This window comes from Mycteria americana, chromosome 3 (assembly GCF_035582795.1).
Source record: "Mycteria americana isolate JAX WOST 10 ecotype Jacksonville Zoo and Gardens chromosome 3, USCA_MyAme_1.0, whole genome shotgun sequence".
In the NCBI taxonomy this organism is placed as follows: Eukaryota; Metazoa; Chordata; class Aves; order Ciconiiformes; family Ciconiidae; genus Mycteria; species Mycteria americana.
Window position 1 is genome coordinate 18094502 of NC_134367.1, and position 21894 is coordinate 18116395.

General features: G+C 37.1%; 1 protein-coding gene across 5 annotated transcripts in view; it reads left to right on the forward strand.

Annotated features, from left to right (window-relative positions):
• KIDINS220 (kinase D interacting substrate 220) overlaps positions 1 to 21894 on the forward strand; it is an 85002-nt gene that overhangs the window by 33140 nt on the left and 29968 nt on the right. For all 5 annotated transcript variants that reach the window (XM_075497998.1, XM_075497994.1, XM_075497995.1 and 2 more), the window contains 6 exons: positions 2494 to 2783; positions 4209 to 4349; positions 4996 to 5239; positions 5407 to 5495; positions 6498 to 6642; positions 11551 to 11713. In XM_075497998.1, the coding sequence (XP_075354113.1) occupies positions 2494 to 2783; positions 4209 to 4349; positions 4996 to 5239; positions 5407 to 5495; positions 6498 to 6642; positions 11551 to 11713 (1072 nt within the window). The remainder of the gene's footprint in view (positions 1 to 2493; positions 2784 to 4208; positions 4350 to 4995; positions 5240 to 5406; positions 5496 to 6497; positions 6643 to 11550; positions 11714 to 21894) is intronic.

A 21894-nucleotide genomic window follows, 5' to 3' on the forward strand; every position in this document is an offset into this window, starting at 1 on the left:
ATTACCTGAATGACATTTCCAATTATTCCATTTCAATGCGCTGTTATCAGGGGTTCTGTTTTTCACATTATAAGCTCTTTTTAGAAACTGTTGTAGCCATGCAGAAATTCACACAGAAGGGGAAACCCTTTGTATTGTGTTGGAGAGAAAAATGCCCTGTTTTCTTTGCTCATCTTGATTTTATTAGTATCAGAAAGGACTATCTTCTGTGAAGTATAGTGTTCAGAAGTGTCAGTGGAAATGCGTATTTATATTACATCCTTTTAGATGCGGCATGGTATTTTTCCATAGCAGTTAAGTCATTCTGTCTGAGTCAGATAAAGGGAAAAGTATACTTTTGTGTATTGCTAAGAGAAGTTTCTGTTTAGTTTATTAGATTTTAATTCAGAGCTTTTATGAGTGACCACTACTTATTCTTGGAAATATTAAATGTATAGAACATGGTTGGTCCAGAGCCATAAATTGCTGTGATCAGTGCTGGTAAGATGGGATGAAATATTCCTACTTGATCCAAACGGATCAAACTTTTTTCTTCTCTCCCATCTGTAAAAAATAGTAAAAAATAGATTTCTGAAAAAAAATATGCAGAACGGAGTATGATATTGTGAAGAAAGGGAGTTCTTGAGGGTAACTTCCAATTCATAGAGGACTTATTTCTACTTTGAGTTCAGTTTCAGTCAGTTACTTCTCATTTCACTTTGGCCTTGACCACAAATTGAGGGATCTGTTACATGCTGTCTCCTCTCACAAAGTGAAATGTTTAGAGTCTCCTGTCTTGCAGAGTGTGGGAAAAGCCATGCTATGTGCTGAACACAACTTACTCTTCATTGTTCTTTCTCAAATTCACTGCATGTTCTTTATGAACTCCATTTGGTGGAGTTGAAGAAACTCCACCAAAAAGGGTGGAGTTTTTCACCCTTATTTCCATGTTAGACATTCTGCAGTTCTTCTCCTTAACCTCAGTGAAACAGCTTTCATGATGCTGTAATTTCTCCCAAAACAGACTTGAGAATGACAGTGTAGTGCTGGCTTCTTGTGATTATTTGCAGTAATCATCTTTTCCCTTTCATTTGTAATCTTACATTTCTCTTTTATTCCTTGGCTCTGTTGCTTTCCTGTGCTCTTTGTAATTATCTGATTGATTTTTTTTTTTTTTAAATTTTATCTATTTGATGATCTTGCACATCTTCTCCTTGTATCCAGATATTTGTAGGTCTAGGGTCATAGGTTTCTTGATGATCTTGCACATCTTTTCCTTGTATCCAGATATTTGTAGGTCTAGGGTTATAGGTTTCTTGTCTCTAGATGTTCATAGAAATTCCATATATGTTTCTTTTTAGTCTCCTGTATCTTTAATTTTTGTTACATCTGTAAACTCGCAGACAAGCCTATTCAATTGCCATTTCATTGTTGATGATTCCTAAGTCTCTCTCTAATCCAGTTCTGTCTCTTTCTAGCTAGAGGAAGCTTACATCCCTACTTCAGAATATCTAGAACTGAATGTAATAATTGAGCTGTTATTCTTTTCTTCTTGTCCCTCACTCCTGTCATTATGCATTTCTGTTTCTTTGTCCTGCATCACAATCCTGTCTGTCACATATGTCAGTAATGTGAAAGACCTTTCCAGCTCATACCCTGGTCTAGGATATCCTATATGGGTCCTGTGTAAACCTTGGATGTTCTTTCCACATAGCATATTTAAAATTTGATTTTTCCATTGCAGTTCAAATATGGATTTTTAGCTGTCATCATTTTGCATCAGATTATTACTATTGTTATTTGTTATCAACAAATGTGTACAGACGATGTGAGTCTTCTAGATGTGTACAGATCCTAAAGGCAGAGGCTGCTACTTTGGAAAAAAGCTGTTTCTTTGATCACTGCTTTAGCTGTGCTTAACCTCTAACTGCAATATTTCTTTGTCTCTTCCTTATCAATCCAATTGAAGTAAGGAGGTTTATATTCTCTTTTGAGGCCCTTGTGATCTGTCCAAACCTTACATACTGCAGTCCTCTCTTGTTTGTGTATGTTTTGGCATGCAAGAAAGTATAGTCTCAGGTTGTAGCTTGCAGTTTTGATTTAGTTCTCCACTGGCACCATTACTGTTAGATTATGTAAGTATCATGTTTCTGTTTAAAACTGAGTAGTTACCGTACTGTTTTCCTAGGATTTACTTGCATAAATACACTTTCCTGAGAGATGTCACAAAAGGGGTGATACCACTGATATGAAATCTATTTAATAAAGATAATTTCCATCCAGTGTGGATTTCTTGAAACAATGCAAATAAACTAAAGAATATAGCTGCTTCATAATTTCCAAGAATTTTGGCAAATTTAGATGATTTTTTTTCACGTTTGTGACTGGATGGTAACACTGCAGTAACCTTTTGTGCAAGTTAGTGTTTTATGAGAAGTGTGCAAGTTAATAGATTTTGTACTCACCTGTAATTGCATTTTACATTCATTTTAACAGCAAATACTTGTTTCCTAGGTAAAAAGAAATGGAAGAAAACTTGCTGTCTCCCATCCTTTGTGATTTTCCTGTTCATATTGTCTTGTGTTGTTTCTGCGATTGCCCTGCTGGCAATTTTTAATGTAGAACCAGCCAACATGACAGTCAATGTAATTCTTATATCAGTTACCTGTGTTGTCGGTTTGGCCTTTATCTTGAATTGTCGCACATGGTGGCAAGTGATGGATTCGGTTTTGAATTCTCAAAGAAAACGTCTTCACAGTGCTGCCTCCAAGCTTCACAAGTTGAAAAGCGAGGGGTTCATGAAGGTAAGCATTTATATGAAATGGCCATTGAAAGAATTGAAACAAAACTCCAAACCTGTAGCCTTCTTAAGATGGGGTGCCATTTATTTAATCAGACCAAGTCTCGCAACATTAGAATGAGCCTTGGTGAGTTTTTACTGAAGAGAACACTTCTTTTCCACTGGTAATTATGCTTAGTGTACAAGATCTGTCTACTCAACCAGGAATGTTAAATTTGGATTAAGTTTTCAGTTTCTAATTTTATTTTTGCTCTGAGGAAGTTACTAGGAAAACCTTTGTTCTAAATGATCAGTATTTAGTAAAAGCTTACTTTATATCATAAGATTAGAAAGAATAACTTTTAAAATATTCTAAAGGTGAAAAACCAAGCCTGACTTTGGCTGTCTGCAAGAACTCTTTACTAAGAAAGGAATGATAGCACTGAAAGAACATTCCAAAACAGTTCACATATTTCATGAAAAATGATAGAAAATACTACTGTTTTGCTGGGTTGTATCTAAACTGATTAAAAAACGGTACCCATCAGGTTGTCATCGAATATCCTGTATGCTCCTATTTGAAAATAAACTTTAGCATCATGATGGCTTCCTCCATAGATTACAGCTAATACACTGTATAACAATATGGGGTGCAAATATTTTTGTAGCATAGAAGACCTTATCTGTGTCTCACTACTGTGTTTCTTGACAATAGTTTTTTGAGTGGTATTTATCTGGCATAACTTCAGCCATTTAGGAGTTAGGTTCACCCTTTGCAATCAAAGGAGAGAAGTGGGTATTTCTGGAGAGTTATTCATATGACTTACATTATCTTAATGTGCACATTCAAGATCAATCTAGTGGTGAATGGATCAGATTTTAATGTCTACCTGTTAGTTGCTGAAATTAGGGCAGGTGACTTCCACCTTTGTTTCTATATCAAGGGTAGTTGTTAAATGTGTAACAATGTTGAAAAACTCAAAAAATCTTCAGATTGTCCATCCTGAATAGGAATGACTGAGCATTAGAGTAATAGCATACTTTGCTTAGCTGGAAGGCAGATAGAAAATTTCAGTGTACGTTTTATGCAAAGCAATTTTTGAGGACTAGCTGAAGCTACAAATACTCTTTTGTTTACTCTTGAAATACTGATTTACAGTGCATAAATATTTCTTTTTAAATAACATTCTAATGGAATTTAAATAAGGATAGTTTGTTACATAAAGTGGAATATGCGGTTCTGCTGTACATTTTTGTGCAAAAAGGAAATTAAAATTTTCAAAGTGACATTTTAGGACTTTCACTTTGGGTATTTCTAAGTGTTTATTTTTGTAATCTTACTGAAGTATTTTTGGGACAAGTAGCAATCTGCAAAAGGAATTATATGCATTTTTGTGAGTTTTAAGTATTATAGAGATATCTTTTCCTTCTTTGCTTTTCATTTTTGTAGGTTTTGAAATGTGAAGTGGAACTGATGGCCAAAATGGCAAAAACCATTGACAGCTTCACTCAGAACCAGACAAGGCTTGTTGTAATTATTGATGGATTGGATGCTTGTGAACAAGACAAAGTTTTACAGATGCTGGATACTGTGAGTTGGATTGTTTTATAAAGATGATCTCTGGATCATCTGGATGATCTCTTCCATAGATGAGCTCAGATACATACAGTTATTGTGTATTTTCTGTAGAAAGAAGGCATGTCTACTGAGTCTGTGTGTTGTAGCCTTTTAACATTTGTGTAAATTGGCATAACTTTAATACTGAGAGTGATGGGTTTTAAAAGTTGAAAATTAAATCCCAGTAGGACTGTCCATGTTAATACTTGTGAAAAGTTTTGAAACAATCAGATGTAAATTATTGAAAATTAATATCCTGTTGAAACAAACTTACAGTGTTTGGTGAGTTTTTTGTACTTACTTTTGAAGTACTTTAGGTGAAAAATACTTAAATGCTAAATATTTGGGCCGGCTAGGACATTACTGCACGATAACTTCTTGGTGATGACTTCCACTGTAACTACTACTGCTAATTCGTCAAGTATGCTTATTTCTAATTGTGGATAAGTTCCTAACATTAGATATCTCATATTGAAGAAACTGATATCTCTCTAAATCTCTTGTCCTCTCAAGTTTATAACTCGAACAGAATGAATATAAAATGTTGAGTCAGACATTCAAAGAATCCACAGTTACTGTTAATTATTATTAACAAGGTGTACTGTCTACTTTTTTACAGGTGCGAGTTTTGTTTTCAAAAGGCCCATTTATTGCTATTTTTGCAAGTGACCCACACATTATTATAAAGGCTATTAACCAGAATCTCAACAGTGTTCTACGTGATTCAAACATAAATGGACATGATTACATGCGAAACATAGTCCATCTGCCCGTTTTTCTGAATAGTCGAGGGCTTAGTAATGCAAAAAAACTGATGGTAGCTTCGACGACCAATGGAGATATTCCTTATACAGATAATGCAGGTAAGGTTATGCAGGAGTATGATATGAAAGTTACAAAACCAGTATTCCAAAAGTCTGGCTTTTGGACAAACTATTTAAATAATTGGCAGATCGTTAGTGGTATTTGATAGCTCAGTCAAATGTATATGAATGGAGAAAATGCCTGCCTCTTGTTTTTCTTTCCACAGGATTGCATGAAGAGGTTGACAGGAGGGTTTCTCAGAACAGTCTTGGAGACATGACCAAGCTTGGTAGCAAAACTGCTCTCAACAGGCGGGTGAGAAAGATATTTTTTTTTTTTTTTTTAGACTAAATGGAGATACTGGTAATACTTCTTTTCTTTTCTATTCTTTTCTTTTTTCTTTCACATTTTTAATGATGTCAACTTGGAATACTTATCAAAACATTCTTATGAAATTAATATAAATGATCCATGCAGGAAAAGTACGTTCTTAAATCAGTAGACTGATGCTTTATCAAAAAGGAAAAAATTTGCTTGCTCACTGAAGTGTTCTTTTCCACAAATGCTTAAATTCAGCTCTCTGTGAATGCTGAGATGATACAGTATACTGGTAGTAGCTATGATCTATGTACGTCTATATATTTTGGAATTTTGTGTGTCAGTCTGGTATCACTTGATCACAGGATGTTGCAACAAGGGTCAGTAATTGAGCAAATCAAGGGATTTAGAATATAGTACTAGACTTTTACTGCAACATGTCCACCATGCTTATTTCCTGCTTTCTGTTTTCCTATCTTTACGTAAAATCAGAAAGTGGTTGAATAAAAGGTATCTAGGAAGTAGTGAAAAGCAACACAGAGTCTGAGGATTCTGAGATTTTTGAGCTGCCATAGGTAGAGACTTGGGGAGTTCTGTAGCAGAAGAACCTGATGTTCACTTTAATTTCAAAATGTAATTAATAAATGGATGGCATTAACTTTTTGTAGAAACAGTAGGAAATGATGATGGCAATACTGAAATTAGTAACCTTTTTACGAAATATCTCACTGTGTCACTATTTTGCCCTCTCAGAATTGGTGTGGAAGTAAAATGTGTAACTCTTACCAGTTCTTGGCTTATATGGAAATCATGTTCAACCGTCACATGGCTAAATCAGAATTAAGTTCTGGTAAATATTTTTATGGTATTTCATGTCAACCTCACAGGCACATATTCACAAAGGTTCTAAGTTTATAATCAAGTAAAACTGAAGTATTTCAAATACATAAGAGTTTTTGATACTAATCAGTATTCTTTGCTTTTTTGTATCGTTATCAGGATACTTACCGAAGACGCCAGATGCAACGTACCATTACCCGCCAAATGTCTTTTGATTTGACCAAGCTGTTGGTTACAGAGGATTGGTTCAGTGATATCAGTCCTCAGACCATGAGAAGATTGCTAAATATTGTTTCAGTGACAGGTAAGTGTGTACAGTAAACAGTATTGTGTTTTGGTTGCTGGTAGTTACACTCAGACTTTTCAGTGTGTAAACTAAACTTAACAAGTCAGTCCATGTGTTGATTTTGAAAATCCTTCTGAAGCAAACTCTTTCAGAGTGCAAGCAAAGATTATAGGCAGAATTTAAAAAAATTAAATTATATTTGTTTGTTGTTTCATTGACTTCAGTTGGGAGACAAATGATTCTGGTCTACATTTGTAGGAAGTTTTATATTTTTTTAATTTTGAAGTGGGATAATAAAATACATTTTTCAATTTTGTCATACTCTAATGTGAAGAAAGCTCGTAGTGCCGGTATCTTAAAAGGTAAGCTGCGAGGCAAAACAAGGTATGTATCCTTTACATTTTGCTATGGGTATTTGGAGTCCTTTTTCCCTAAATGGTTGTCTGGGGCTGATGAAAGCATTTTATGACCTGTTTTCCTTCAACAAAACACAATCAAGACATTAGTATCTTTGAGGTTTAAAAACTGGAAACGACTGGAAAAGGACTTATGGAAGTCTAATAAAATCATGTTTCATGTAGTAAGTGAATGGGGAATGATTATTTACTGTCTTTTCTATTACAGACACTAAAAGGCACTGAATAGCCTTACAGGTAACTGGATCAGAACAAACAAATTGAGTTACTTTTCACACTGTATATAGTTAAGTGCATAACTCTGCAACAGTATCATATGGATGTGGGAAGCTCACATGGATTCAGAAACAATTAAATACCTGAAAAGTAGAATTCATCAAGTGCTAATAGAAAGCAAGCAATGAACCACAAATCACCAGCGGCTGGAATAACAAAAGAGATTTTTTCCCTAGGTTCTGAAGCTTTTACGTAAGCATTTGCTATTGTACAGTATGAGGCTTCTGGGCAACTTAGACCTTTACTCAGAATTGGCTTGATCTTTAACCAGAAAAAATATCCTGGCAAAAGCTTGACCTTAATTTCAGTATCCTTAACTCATTTTTGCGTTGATGTGAAAGCCAATACCAGCTTTTTCAAAAGAATCAAATTTCATGTTTTCTCTGCTCCAGTCTTTCTACTTTGAATGTTTAAGGTTAGGATGTGGACCCTTGTAGAAAACTGCCATTATTCACCAGGTGCTAGTGAAATACTTTTTTACTATGAGGGTGACTAAGCACTGAAACAGGTTGCTCAGGGAGATTGTGGAGTCTCCATCCTTGGAGATACTCAGAAGTCATCTGGACACGATCCTGGCGGCTGGCTCTAGGTGGCCTTGCCTGAGCAGGGGGGTTGAACCAGATGACCTCCAGAGGTCCCTTCCAACCTCAACCATTCTGTGATTGTATGAAACAAATAATATTAACAGTTTCTAGGACTACCTGGAAAACATAAGGGATTCACAGATATGTCAAATGTATTGTCTTTAATACCTAAAAATATTTTAGTACTATTTAGCATGCATATTTAGCATATTAAATTAGGTTCATTAAGTAAGATTGGATGCAAACAGGAAGGTTAATTCAGGAGAACTTCTTGCCACTGGTATGCAAGGTTACTGGCTCATAAAATAATGAGTAGCGTAATGATTGAAGAGACAGTAAACAGTTGTTCTACCTACGGCTGAGTTCAGGAAAGGATAAATAGTGCTTTTAAAATTTGAAATAGCTAGTTGAAAAAACATTGTATTTACAGATATTTCTGCTTTTGTTCTGTTTCTTGTCTTTATCTCTAGTCTTGCATGCAATTGTAGCTTTTCCGTTGACCCATTAGATATCAGTGGTGTCTTTAAGAAGAAGCGGTGCACCTTTGAGCTCTTCCCTAACAAATTGATCCTAGTTACAGCTTCCTACATTACACTTTAAGGAGGGCCTTGGAAGATGACATTAATCCTATTCACTACAGCTCCTGTGCTGCAGAACTCTTCCCCTGAATAAAATGGATTACTTGTTTTTATGCCACTTCAACTCTTTTAATCTGAGTTCTTGGTTTTATGATAAAGGTTCTCACTAAATGATGAGTAGTACTATATAGTATAAATGGAGAACAAAGTGAATATTACTGTGTTTTGAAGGAAAAGAGTTCTGCTCTTGGTTTTTTGGCTATTTCAACATTAATCAAATTATCACAAGCTCTGGGTTATGTTAATGAAAATAGAATCTCTAAAACTTCTGATTTCAGTAAGCCCAATAAAATTTGATTGCTAGGAAGACTACAGTACGATTCTACCAATAATACTAGCAATAAAAGATTATGTTAAATGACCTTTGTCATTTCTAGAAATATGACCTGTGTCTCTTTCTACCATAACATTTAATGCTTAAGTAGAAAATTCTCTTAATTTTCTAATGAGAGCTGAATCATTTGAGAGAGAGAATTTTAGGAATAAAACTTTCACAGATACAGAAATACTGCAGTTGCCTGCAGGCGTATGAAGGATGGGTTCAACAGAATCATAGAATAATAGAATGCTTTGGATTGGAAGGGAGCTTTACAGGTCATCTAGTCCAACCCCCCCCTGCAAGAGCAGGGACATCTTCAACTAGATCAGGTTGCTCAGAGTCCCGTCCAACCTGACCTTGAATGTTTCCAGGGATGGGGCCTCCACTACCTCTCTGTTTGGCAACCTGTTCCAGTGCCTCACCACCCTCAGTGTAAAAAATTTCTTTCTGAAATCCAGTCTAAATCTGTCCTCCCTTAGTTTAAAACCATTGCTCCTTGTGCTGTCACAACAGGCCTTGCTAAAAAGTCTGTCCCTGTCTTTCCTATAGGCCCCCTTTAAGTACTGGAAGGCTGCAATAAGGTCTCCCTGCAGCCTTCTCTTCTTCACGCTGAACAACCCCAACTCTCTCAGCCTGTCCTGGTAGGAGAGGTGCTCCAGCCCTCGGATCATTTTCGTGGCCCTCCTCTGGACCCACTCCAACAGCTCCATGTCCTTCTTGTGCTGAGGGCTCCAGAGCTGGATGCAGTACTCCAGGTGGGGTCTCACCAGAGCAGAGTAGAGGGGCAGAATCACCTCCCTCAACCTGCTGGCCACCCTTCTTTTGATGCAGCCCAGGATACGGTTGGCCTTCTGGGCTGTGAGCGCACATTGTTGGCTCACGTCCAGCTTTTCGTCCATCAGTACCCACAAGTCCTTCTCCTCAGGGCTGCGCTCGATCACATCATCCCCCAGCCTGGATTGAAACCGAGGATTGCCCCATCCCAGGTGTAGGACCCTGCACTTGGCCTTGTTGAACCTCACGAGGTTCACACAGGCCCACTTCTCCAGTTTGTCCAGGTCCCTCTGGATGACATGCCGTCGTTCTGGCATGTCAGCTGCACCACTCAGCTTGGTGTCATCTGCAGACTTGCTGAGGGTGAGGGTTCAGATTCACATTAAGTTCTGCATCAGGTGATTGTAACCATATTGCCTACACTGGCTACCGTTCAGAAATCAGCCTGTCTCTATTGCACAGCACATAGCTGGAGCTAAGAAACCTGCTGCAACCATCTCAGGTCTCACTTGGGGTGTTTGCTTTACCAATAGATGCATGGAGTAACAATACAGGCCAAAACTGAACTGATGCCTGCTGATCCATTTGGTTGCAGAAACCTGCTACAGCAGTATCAATGCTGCATCCACTGCCCAACTTAACACTGCATTTGGGAGAACTTATTTCCAGCTTGTCACAAATAGGTGGAACTGTTTCAGGTCTGGTACAGTGCCGAGGTGATCATCTCAGTAGGAGGTATGATACAAGGACACGGTTGTATGTCTCTGAGCTGAGGTTCAGCTCTGTCGAACCAACCTGGGTAACGCAGAGGGGTTGGCTGTCTCTGCAGTTCCATTCCTAGTGCTTGCATAGTTTGGATTGTCCTAATTTACCTTCACTCAGGTTATGAAGAATTAAATGTAAATGCTGTTCTAAATTAAGTAAAATAACCCATGGCTTATTTTCAGTTCCATTAACTTAATGCTAGTATAATTAATAGAAGAGTGTTAATATGTCATTTTCCGCATTTTCCCCTGCTTTTCCCCCTTTTTAGTAATCACTCATATGTGACAACAGACCTAAAATTCTGAGCTAATCTTTTAAATAAATGTGCAGTCTCTTAGCGTGGTCACTACAATTTGTAGCATGAAACGTCTCGTTTTGGCAAATTATAGTGCAGATGTGAAAGTATAACAAAATCACAAACTGTTAGTTGTAAAAACAAACAGAAAAACCATTGCAAGAACGCTTTTAGTGTACTATAATCTGTGGTTATATATGATGATTTCATGAACAGCTTCATGAGGAGAGCCTTCAGAGTGTAAGTTATACGTCATCACCAATATTAATAATGCAATTCTAGAAAACTTGGAAAAGCTTGAAATGCATAAACTGTAGCATCAACTTTTTCTGCTTTTTAAAATTAACTTTATTTGTAATTCTTACCTCGCCTTATTAACTTAAAACAGTTTTTTGTTTATAGCTTTGAATTTTACTTTATTGGCTATTGAAGATGACAGTTGTGTGCTTAACTTGTTTTGACCATATTTCATATGCCAATGCACAGAAGATCTTTCATAGTATTAGCATGATTTTTGCGTTTAGATTGAGAAATTAATTCTGTGTGAAATTCTCTGTTGAGTTTTGTTAAAGTAACTTAAGATTCACCTGTGACAGGATGATAGTAATTAGTGTTTAACCTGGAGCTGAAGGTGACGGTTTTGGAGAGTCTCATGTTCTGACCAGTATTTGCAAGAATTTTTATTAGGTTGTCAAATGATATTTTTAGATGTAACTTGAGATGATTTTGAACTTACTGAGCTAAAAATATAATATCAGAAAGTTCACAGATCGGGTTAAAGGACTTACATAGCTGTTACTTTGAGAAAAAAAGGAAAAAAAATCCCCTGTGTTTCTTCCCTCTTTTCTTGTTATATTAGGTCGTTTATTGAGAGCTAATCAGATCACATTCAGTTGGGATAGACTGGCTAGTTGGATCAATCTCACAGAGCAGTGGCCGTATAGAACATCATGGCTCATACTGCATCTTGAAGAGACTGAAGGTGTTCCGGATCAGCTGACTTTAAAAACCATCTATGAGAGGTAGGTGTTATTCTGGTATGCACTTTCTACTTTCTATTCTATTATGCACTTTCAATGATTAAAATAGTGATCAGTGATTATTAGAATAACATGGCTTTCAAACAGCTACCAAGTTGTAATCTAAAATTTCTACAGTCTTACTGTCTTCTGTTAACTTTTGGAAACTTTTAAATTACTTTCCTTCCTATTTAATGCACCACATACGAATGCATGCTTTGTATTAAAAACAAAGAGAGTTATACTGGAATTCTTTCACAGATAGCTAGCTGTGCTTCTGTCTCTTGATATAATTTTCATCTCTACCTTGGCCAAGCTAGAAGTTGTTTTTTTTCCCCAGTTAGAAATCTGAACTAAGCTCTGCAAAAACTGCCTTTACTGGTAAAGATCTCTGAAGGTTTGGTGCTTAGCAAGTGTGCTTGAGGCTATGGCAGTGCCTTATGCTGCAGTTAAGCAACACAAAAGTGAAGCATAACTTTCTCCATTGCTGATACAAGTTGCTGTCCAACAGAGCTGTCTAGGTATTGCGACTGAGAGCAAATGGTCCCTGTGTTGCCAGTGAACATACCTGTCCAGAATCTGGCTGCTTGTAAGAAAGGACTTGTGGATTCTGACAAGTGACCTGATGACAGTGGGGGGAATGGAAGAGAAAGAATGTGACTGGGAGTTGGGCCTACAGGAGAAAAGCAGAATCTGAGAATGGAAGTCAGTGAGAGTAAAGAAGGGTTTGACTTCTGTAAGAAATAACAGAGAGCAGATGAAAAGAACATCTGAGGTAAAGAGGGAAGATGGATTGATTGAACAAGTTGCCAGAAAATCTAGAGACTTTGCAGGGTCCAGGGAAAGAATGGAGAGGAGAATGAACTTGGATAGAAAATTTTGGAAAGGTGCCCTTCACTGAGAGTCAAGGAACGGGAGAAGATGAACTGGATGAGCATCTGGCATGGGCTGGAAATGGTTGAAGTATTGAGAATGGAATTAGGATTGATTGGGAAGGACGACTGGCGTGGGTTGTATTAGGAAAGGAAAGTTGAAGTGGGGTTAAGATCTGAACACAGAGAACCCAGAAGGTAGAGGGACAAGGGTGGACTGGGCATGAGAGGGCTGAGGATTGAAGATAGAGAGAGAGGGCAAGTAGTAGACTGGAATGGCTTCTAGTCGGGGGATTCTTGCCGGAACATCAAACTTCAGAGGTAAATAAGTGCGTGATTAGAAAACACTTTCCTCTAGAGAATGGATCCAGTTTCTGGGTTTTGCATTTCTTCTGTGAGTGTAAGATACCTGTGAAATCATTGATAAAGTAATGGGAACTGTCCTGGTTTTGGCTGGGATAGAGTTAATTTTCTTCCTAGTAGCTGGCATAGTGCTGTGTTTTGGATTTTAGTCTGAGAATAATATTGATAACACGCTGATGGTTTGGCTGTTTCTAAGTGGTGTTTACACTGGTCAAGGACTTTTCAGCTTCCCATGCTCTGCCAGGTGCACAAGAAGCTGGGAGGGGGCACAGCCAGGACAGTTGATCCAAACTGGCCAAAGGGCTGTTCCATACCATATGACATCATGCTCAGTATATAAACTGGGGGGGTTGGCTGGGGGGCAGCGGTCACTGCTCGGGGACTGGCTGGGCGTCGGTCAGAGGGTGGTGAGCAGTTGTATCACTGCTTCCCCTCCCCCCCCCCCCTTGGGTTTTGTTCCTCTCTTGATCTCTTGTTGTGTTCCTTCTCATTACAAGTTATTATTATTATTATTTTGTTGTTGTTGTTGTTCCAATTATTAAACTGTTCTTATCTCAACCCATGAGTTTTCTTACTTTTGCTCTTCCGATTCTCTCCCCCATCCCACCGGGGGGGAGGGTGAGCAAGTGGCTGTGTGGTACTTAATTGCCGACTAGGGCTAAACCACAACAGGAACACACCTCTCCATTGTGGGTTCATGCAGCTAGTGTCACAAATGTTTATGTGATGAGGTAAGTACAATAATTCAGTACCATCAGGGATTCTCTCTCCTGTCATGCTTTCCAGTAGTCTTGCTGTAGATATTTCTAACATATCTTTATTTAGATTTGCTGTATGGCATGTTTCATAATTTTGTATTTTCAGTATTTATCCAACAAACTCATTCTAGTCTTTTGATTATTAGCATTGACAGTAACAAATCACTTTGGAGTGATCAAAGTCCAAAGCTATCTTCAAGACATAACAGTGTTTATGTTTTCTGATAAACCAAAGGAGGTATTAGAGACCTGAACTGTTCTCATAAATGGGTACTAGTAATTCCACTATAAACTAACATTAAATCTGTAGTGAACCAACGTGAGGAGAAGGAAAGGACAGTCACAATTGAATGTGAATGACTTATTTGGGTTCTGGATTATTTGTCAGTAGTACAGACACTTGAACTGTTGACATTCAGTGCCAACGGGAGTGTGTCAGTGTTTAGTAGTTCAGGTGTGGAGGAGATTCATGACTCTTGCTATGCTGTTTTGCCTCTTGCTATGCAGGTTGTGTTTGGAAGTAATATAGCCCCTTGACTAGAGTGCCAATTCATAATTGACAGTTATAAATGTATAAATACATTTATAGTGTATGAAACTGTAGGATCTGTAATGTGAAGAAACAGTGAAGAAACCTGTACCGTATATTGGAAAAGGGAAGTTGATGATCTTCTTTTAAGTAAAGCTGTTTGTATTCTACCTGCAATACTAGGAAAAAAAGTAAAAGGAAAAGAGGACCAACATTCAGGATTCTCTCTTTAGCAAAAAATGCCAATAGGATTGTTTGATATGAAAATGATAAAGCTACAAGACTGAGTTTCTTTGCTTAACCATAGAAAAAAGGTTCCTAATAATAACATTGCCGCATGCTCAGGAAGAGAGTTGATGCCTCTCTCAGCCACTTCTGTTGAACCTCTGTAAGGAAGTATATATATAACTACAGATGTAATGACAAAGCTGAGATCTCATCTGTCTGGTGATTTGGGTGATCATCTTTACTGTATGCTGAACATGAAAAGGTCTGTGAACTCTTCTCTGGGATTATCTAATGCTCTAAAAATTCTGTTTTAACCAAAATAATCCTTTCTGTGACATTGTTATTCTTTTTATCTACAGCTGTTTGAAGTCACTTGCCTTGAATATCTGTTTCTGTATCAGTTCAAAGTAGAGTATTTACTTTAGTTCCTCTTTCAAAACTTCAGTTTCTGTTTTCTAAGGTTTTCTAGTTTATAAAGCAGCTTTCCCGTTTGGAGTCTCATGAATAGATACCAGATTTTGATACTTTTATAGCTTCTCTTCCTGTACTGAGTTTGTGTTACTTCTTCCCTGCCTTTTATTCTGCAAGGATTTTTTTTTTAATATTTTGGTACTTTAGAACAGGAGCAAGAATATAATTTTCCTAGTATTGAATAGTTTGTGTCAAACTACTTTTTACTGTGACAGTGCAAATTCTTCTTTGGTATTGCTACATTTCTGAACTCCAAGTGTGTGGGGAGAGGGGTCTGCTTGGACATCTCCGTTGGATGAAAGGAATCTTGTAGGTTCTGTGTTATGTGTAGGAGTTCCATGCTCGATCACATTCTCCATATGAGGAGAATGTTTTGATATTATAGTTACTTTTCCAACTTTTAAAATATCCTGTGTTAAAAGCTCGTGAATCAGCAGGATTCCATTGCAGTGAAAACTCTTCATTGCCTTCCTCTTAGTTGCTGCCTGTGTGGGGCACAGGGTTGATGCAACGGATTGATCTGTTACAGGTACCTTCAACTGAAGAGTTATAGTAGATATTTTGTGTGTGCACTGAGGGTATGACAAGTGGTAATAACACCTGTGTTATTTTACTGCTATATCTTTGGAGGCAGATGATAAACCAGCTCTTTACTATCAATACGGTGGATGCTGTAGGAAGTGTGATTCAGTGCGAGTTCCACGGGGTACCTGCGTGTATCGTGGTGCTGTGCCGGCAGGTGGCACTAGCAGGATGACTGTCTGTCCAGCGTAGCTCTGACAGCTTCTGTTCGCTTGTTTGTCTTAGCATATTCTGTATTCATTTTTAACGTTAGTGATTTTTTTCACTAGATGTTTTGTTTCTCTGTATTTCAAAGAACAAGCAATACTTTCACAACATACAAAAAGTATAGTAAAATGAAAAGAATCAAGTAGTCAAGCATTAAGAAATGAAAGAATAAAAATAGTCTGCAGTTAATTCCCCTCTATGTATGCATTATGATATATGATTTATATGATCATATGCTATTTTGCCCCCATAAGATTCCTGTCTTGTAATGTCTAGAATTTAATTTTGCAAACTGTATAGACAGGCTATGTAGTAAAGGAGAGGGCCATTTTCTGTCACATCTCAGTGCTATCTGTTGTACTTGAAAAGAATGCAATATGAAAACTAAACTAAGACAGCTGAAAGCTGCTCTAGAACTATTTGTCAGAGTTTGTGTGATGCTGGACTAGTCGTGTATCATACCTTTCACTTGGACGGTATTTGTGCCTCTGTTGAGAGGTGGCATACAGCTTATGGTTCTGTAGGCTGATATTAGTAAGTGCTCAGTGTTCAGAGCAGTATCTGAAGCTAGTGGGAGCTCTGCTTTCAGTAGGTGGAGTAGTCTGAAAAAAACTGGATATCTCAATTTGGCTACTAAATAAATATACCTATATCTCTGTGCAATTTTTTATTAAAAGCCAAAAAACCCTAACTAATATATTCTTATTGTGAAGGATTGTTGGGGAAAGTAAATTTGCAAGTGCTTTTCTGTAGATACTATGATGAATATGGAAGACTATATTGATGAGCATGAAACCAGTTCTGTCAGGAGTAGTGTATCTTTACTGAATCATACTATGCAGAGATGGGAAAACCTATTGAGTGTTATAATGGCAACATTTTCCCAGGGTCTTAAAAAAACATAAACAAACCAAAACAAAATTAGGCTTCAGTTTGTGGCACAGGCATATCTCTGTGAACAATCTTTATTAGGCTTCAGTTTGTGGCACAGGCACATCTTTGTGAACAATCTTTGCGGACTGGAGTCACTTAGGCTTCTCTGTACTAACAGGTAGAGACGCTATGTTGTAATTATTTCATAGAGGGGAACAGGCCCATGCTTTGCAATTGTGTCAAATTTTGAAAATAAAAAAATGTTGAGTCTGCATTGTTGGCTTTCAGTCCAGATTCTGGAGAAAAATGTCTTTACTCTTTTTACTTCCTTCAACTGATTTGCTGTATCATCTCGCTTCTATCCTCTCACTTCCAGCTGTCTGGATCTTTGCTTGGTTTAGCTTTCCAGTTGGTATACTTATTAGTACCAGTATTTACTCCTTTGGGTTTATGTGTTGCCTTTTCAAGTCATCTCTCATCATCAGGATTTTCATGTGGTCTCTCTCCTTGCCAGCTTAAGCTCCTAATTCTGATTTTTTGTCTATTGTGCTCTATTTCTTGTGTTCTGTTGTGTTCTATTTCTTGTCTATTGTGTTATTCCCCTTTTGTGTTCAGGTTGTTCTGTGGTCAAGCCCACTATTGTCATTACCCACCTCTCCATCCTGGTCTGTTTTAATTATTTTTACCATTTTATTTATAATTTTGACACACAGTTAATATTCCTCTACATTTACGTTGTGCCGCATTCTCCTTCATGTCGCTGTAAAAAGTTTTCCTAATGTCAGTTTTGTGTAATGCCAAAATGGTTTGCAGAAGTTGTAAAAAACCAAAATTTTAAAGCCCTGAAGTGGAATGAAATGCGTGGGCTTTCTGTAGATGAAGTTGTAAGAGAATTAAGTTGTCAGATTAAAGCAAGTTTCTGTTGAATGTTTGCAACTGATACTTCTCAGACTTGTAAATTAGCCAGCTATGGGAATGTGCTCTCTTGTGAAGACTAAATGAAACATCCATGACACCAGAATGTCAGTGCCAGATCTAAATAAATGATATACTGGGAAAAGTCACTGTGACTTTTGTAGAGAGAAGATACGTTTCAAGAAACTGAATTCTCAACAGAGTCAATGAAGAAGGCAATGTAATATTTTGAAATTTAAGAAATTTAAACAAGATCTTGATCTAAGAACTTTTAAATGTATTAAAATTTAAAGTAATAACAGGCAAGATTGCCTCAGGAAAACAAAAGAAGGAAGTGAAAGATAGGAGTAAGAGTGTCATGAGAAACTTGCAGGTGAAGTTTCCAAAGATACCTGCGCTCTTTGACATACCTGTATATGGTCTGGCAGAGAGGGAAGATGGAATATGGGGATATAACCAGGACAGCTGTTTTACAGAGGGTTGTGGAAGTAGCTATGAGTAAATTGCAGATCAAAGTCATTGTGGATATAGGTATCATAACATACTGGGGAAAATAATCTCATCTATAATCCTGCTAACGTAGTAACAGGCTGTAAATCTTCACTGAGGAAAGAAATTCACAAATCATTGCTGATTTTGCTGAAAAAATATGTTCAGTGCTCAGCAGGAGTCAGAAAATGAAACAGTGTCTCTAGGAGTTTATTAGCAAAGCAATGGAAAGAAGGAAGGTCTTGGATTATACAAATCTGTGATGTATCTAAATTCTAAACACTATGAGATTCTAGTAATCATATTTCAAAAAGCTTGTACCAAAGTAGAAAAGATATTAAAGAGGATGAGGAGAGCCCAAGTCTCACTTCAGATTTTGCTGTGAATATCATCACTGTCCGATTTCCCATGCAGTGAGGAGTCCCAGTTTTGCTTGAACACTTTCTCCTCTCTTTTTTGGATTCTCAAGTCTTCCTCAATGTAAGACATTTGAGTCATTTATTTCTTTTCCCCCTAGGCCTTAGTTTTTCATTTCAGTTTGAGGCTCTGGGTTTTAGTAATCTTACTTTGTTTCTTGATATTTTCTACTGCTTAAGGCTGTAGATGGCGGTGATTTGATATTGCCACCTTGTTGATTAAAAATCATGCTATTAAAGCTGACTGTATGGGAGGGAATGTCTTCTCAGTCCCTTTTGTCATCAAGTTTACTCACTAAATAAGATAATCTGCTGAACACATTTTATCTGTTTATATCCTTCTTATCACGGCAGAAACCAAAGTCTGCAGTACTTTGTCTATTGGAAGATGCTCCTAGAAGTCACTAAAGTAATTTTGTAACCCTCTTGCCTGTAGGCCTTTGTCCTTCTGAAATCTGAAGGTGTTAGGGAGAGTTTCTGCATCTATGAGCTAACCAGTTCTCTTGTAGGTATGGCAGATTTACCAGTCTGTCACTTCTTGAAGCTGTTAGTAGTTGGACTGTCTTCGCTGATGAAGTCTGTTCCATGTCTTAAGGTTTATACAGTTGAAAGTGAAACTTCAGGCATGTATATGCCCCTTGAGTTCAAGAATGCAATTCAGAAAATGACTGACTAAACTTGTAAACACTTCAGAAACTATGGATGTCTGAATTTTTACCCCTGAAGTTCCTGCAACATCTACAGTTCTGCTAGTGTGAATGCCCAGAATTGCTAATGCGAGGCCTAAGTTGAGTCTCATGGTGCTTACCTTGCATCTAGAGCCTATTCAGGATCCTTGAGAGTCAGTAGCTGAAGCCCTTAAAAAGCCTGGACAAATAAATGTGGTTTGAGCATGTTTGCAGCAGGAGGAAAAGGTTAGGTTTAGCACAAAACACAGCAGCAAAGGCTACTTCAATTCGAAGATAGATGTGTTTAAATTAGTTATACCAAGTGCTGGGGCAGGCTGTATATGACAAGTTGCAGGAACCTTCTGGTCCTGGTGAGCATGATGAGTTGTCCAGGCAGGCATGGCCTGGACATGCACTGTAGTAAAGTTCCAGTTGGCCTTTGAAATGAAAATGGCAGGAACACACTGCAGGCTACCAGAACAATTTAATGACCTACCTGTTATGGAAGGCCCCTTGGAAAAAAAAGTCAGTATGAAGTTGATAATAATCCATGAGAATTTCATCATGGTCATGGCTGCATACCATTGGGGTAGAACATTAACCCAGGAATTTGGTAGATCCATGGTAAGTATTGTCCTCTCTCTCATGGGGCTAGGATCTAGATTCCCTATCTTTCTGAATATAATTCTAGCCATTACCTGGTGAAACTGAGAGAAATGTAAGGCTGGTGTATCTAGGGAGATAGTCCTAAGAGAGACCATGACTCACTGTCTCAGTGGTTAAAGATACTCTCTGGGGAGAGGAGAGTGCTTGTCCCCAGAACTGAATTTACAGTTTGTTTAATGATACAGAATTCAGGTATTCACACAACCTTCTATTCAAGCGCTTCCTACTGGCTGGTTTTGATGTTGCTCTGCTTGTCCTGCTTGATGTTATGAGAGACAGTCCTACCTGTCATTTATTGCCCAGGCTTTGCTCAAACTGGGGTATTAAGACAGGGCTTATCAATTCTTTGTGAGGCTATCAGCAAATAGTTGCTAGTCCCTGAATTTCTGTGGCATGACTATTCTTATATATTCATTCAAAATATTAGAACATGAGAGCTTGGCTCAGGATAGAAGAAACTCTCATGAGCCATCTGTTCAGATTAGGATCTCCACCCTTACTTAATCTTGAAAACGTGCTTTTTGGGAAGCTGAACGAAACTATGGATATCAAGAATCTTAAATCTTCGATTTTGAAAAAAGATACATATCTTCCAGGATGAGAAAATGGTTGTGCTTTCCTCAGACTTGTAAGTAACCATTATTTAAAATTTAGCAGCATATAATTCATCCATCACTTGGGCTTAATTTAACCTCTGCAATAAAGTATTTGTGCACATACGTATGCATGCCTACCTATGATGAATGTCAAATTGGATGGCAAAACGATGTGCCAAAGCAGAACACACCAAATTTAGAAGAGTAACATAATAGCTTTCTTTTATTCAGGATTCTTTTTTGTGTGGGGGACTAATGGATCTAAACCAGCCATAGCTTGCTTATTACTTTTTTTAATGCTTTTGCAACTCTTACACCATTCTAAGGAATAATTTGTTGAAGACACCTGCTCTGTCTGATTTATCAATAATGGAAAGTGTTGGTGTTTCTTCTTTTCTTCAGTTCTAGATGTTGTCCTTCCAGTTTCAGCATTGGTATATGATTTTGCTTGCTTTTTTCCCAGTCTTTTTACTGATTTTACCCCTTTTTGGAAGCAACCACAGAAATAGTTATCTCTAGTAATAGTAACCAGAGAGATACTTAATTTCAGGTTACTAGACAAGTCATCCTCTGTTTCTGTTTTTGTCCTTTTTTCTTCAGATTAAACTGGTAAAAACTAATTTAGTTACAAGTGGAACAGGAGTTGATTACTGTAGGTTTGGAGTTCTATAGCATGGTTTCATTGGTGCTATGTTTTACTGATAAGTTCATATCTTTTGTGTGATACGCCTGTGTGAATCAAATTAGGAAATCACTTAGGCAGGTTATTTTTCTGTTTCATGTACAGTTGAATATTTCTACTTCATTGTTTACTACTTCAATTTAAGAAAGTGTATTTACAGTGTGCTAAAAATACTACCAAGATATAAATGATATGAAATTATTTTATTAAAGAAATCGATTTCATAAAAAAATCAGAAAATAGTATTCTGTAGCACTAGTAGTAAAATTTATTTTTCCCCATATAAAGGCTCATTTATTTTTATAGCAATTTGATGACACATCTGCTTGCTTTATTCAGCTGAAAAGAAAATGTTGGTTCTTGGTGTTTTGTAAAATTACTTTGTTAAATTATTTTTGAAATCGTTCAACTTTTAACAAATGACATTTGATACTAACATTGGAAAGCAATTTCAGCTAATTAAGTAGATCCTTCTATAAACCATTGGAACATTAAGATGACAAACTGTTCATTCAGGATTATTTTAATTGGTACAATTATTGTAATTTTGTTGCAATTATGTGTTGAGTTAAAAGCTTTTGTCTAAATCATTTGAGGGTTTTTTGTTAATATACATAAGTAAGAGAAAAAGAAGTAAAATAAAAACTGAAGATAAGCATTATCTGTCTACTTTTTCATTACAGTGCTTTGGACAAGTATCTATTAAATTATTCTTTTAAAAAAGTATGTTACATGTTTTCAGCAAATCTCTACCAATGTTAAAATTGAGCAAGATCATTTGAAATGTAACTTTTCTGGAAGGTTATTATGTTAATTCCAGTTTTGACACTGTTTAAATACTTTTTAATAAAAAGGGTGAAATTAACTTT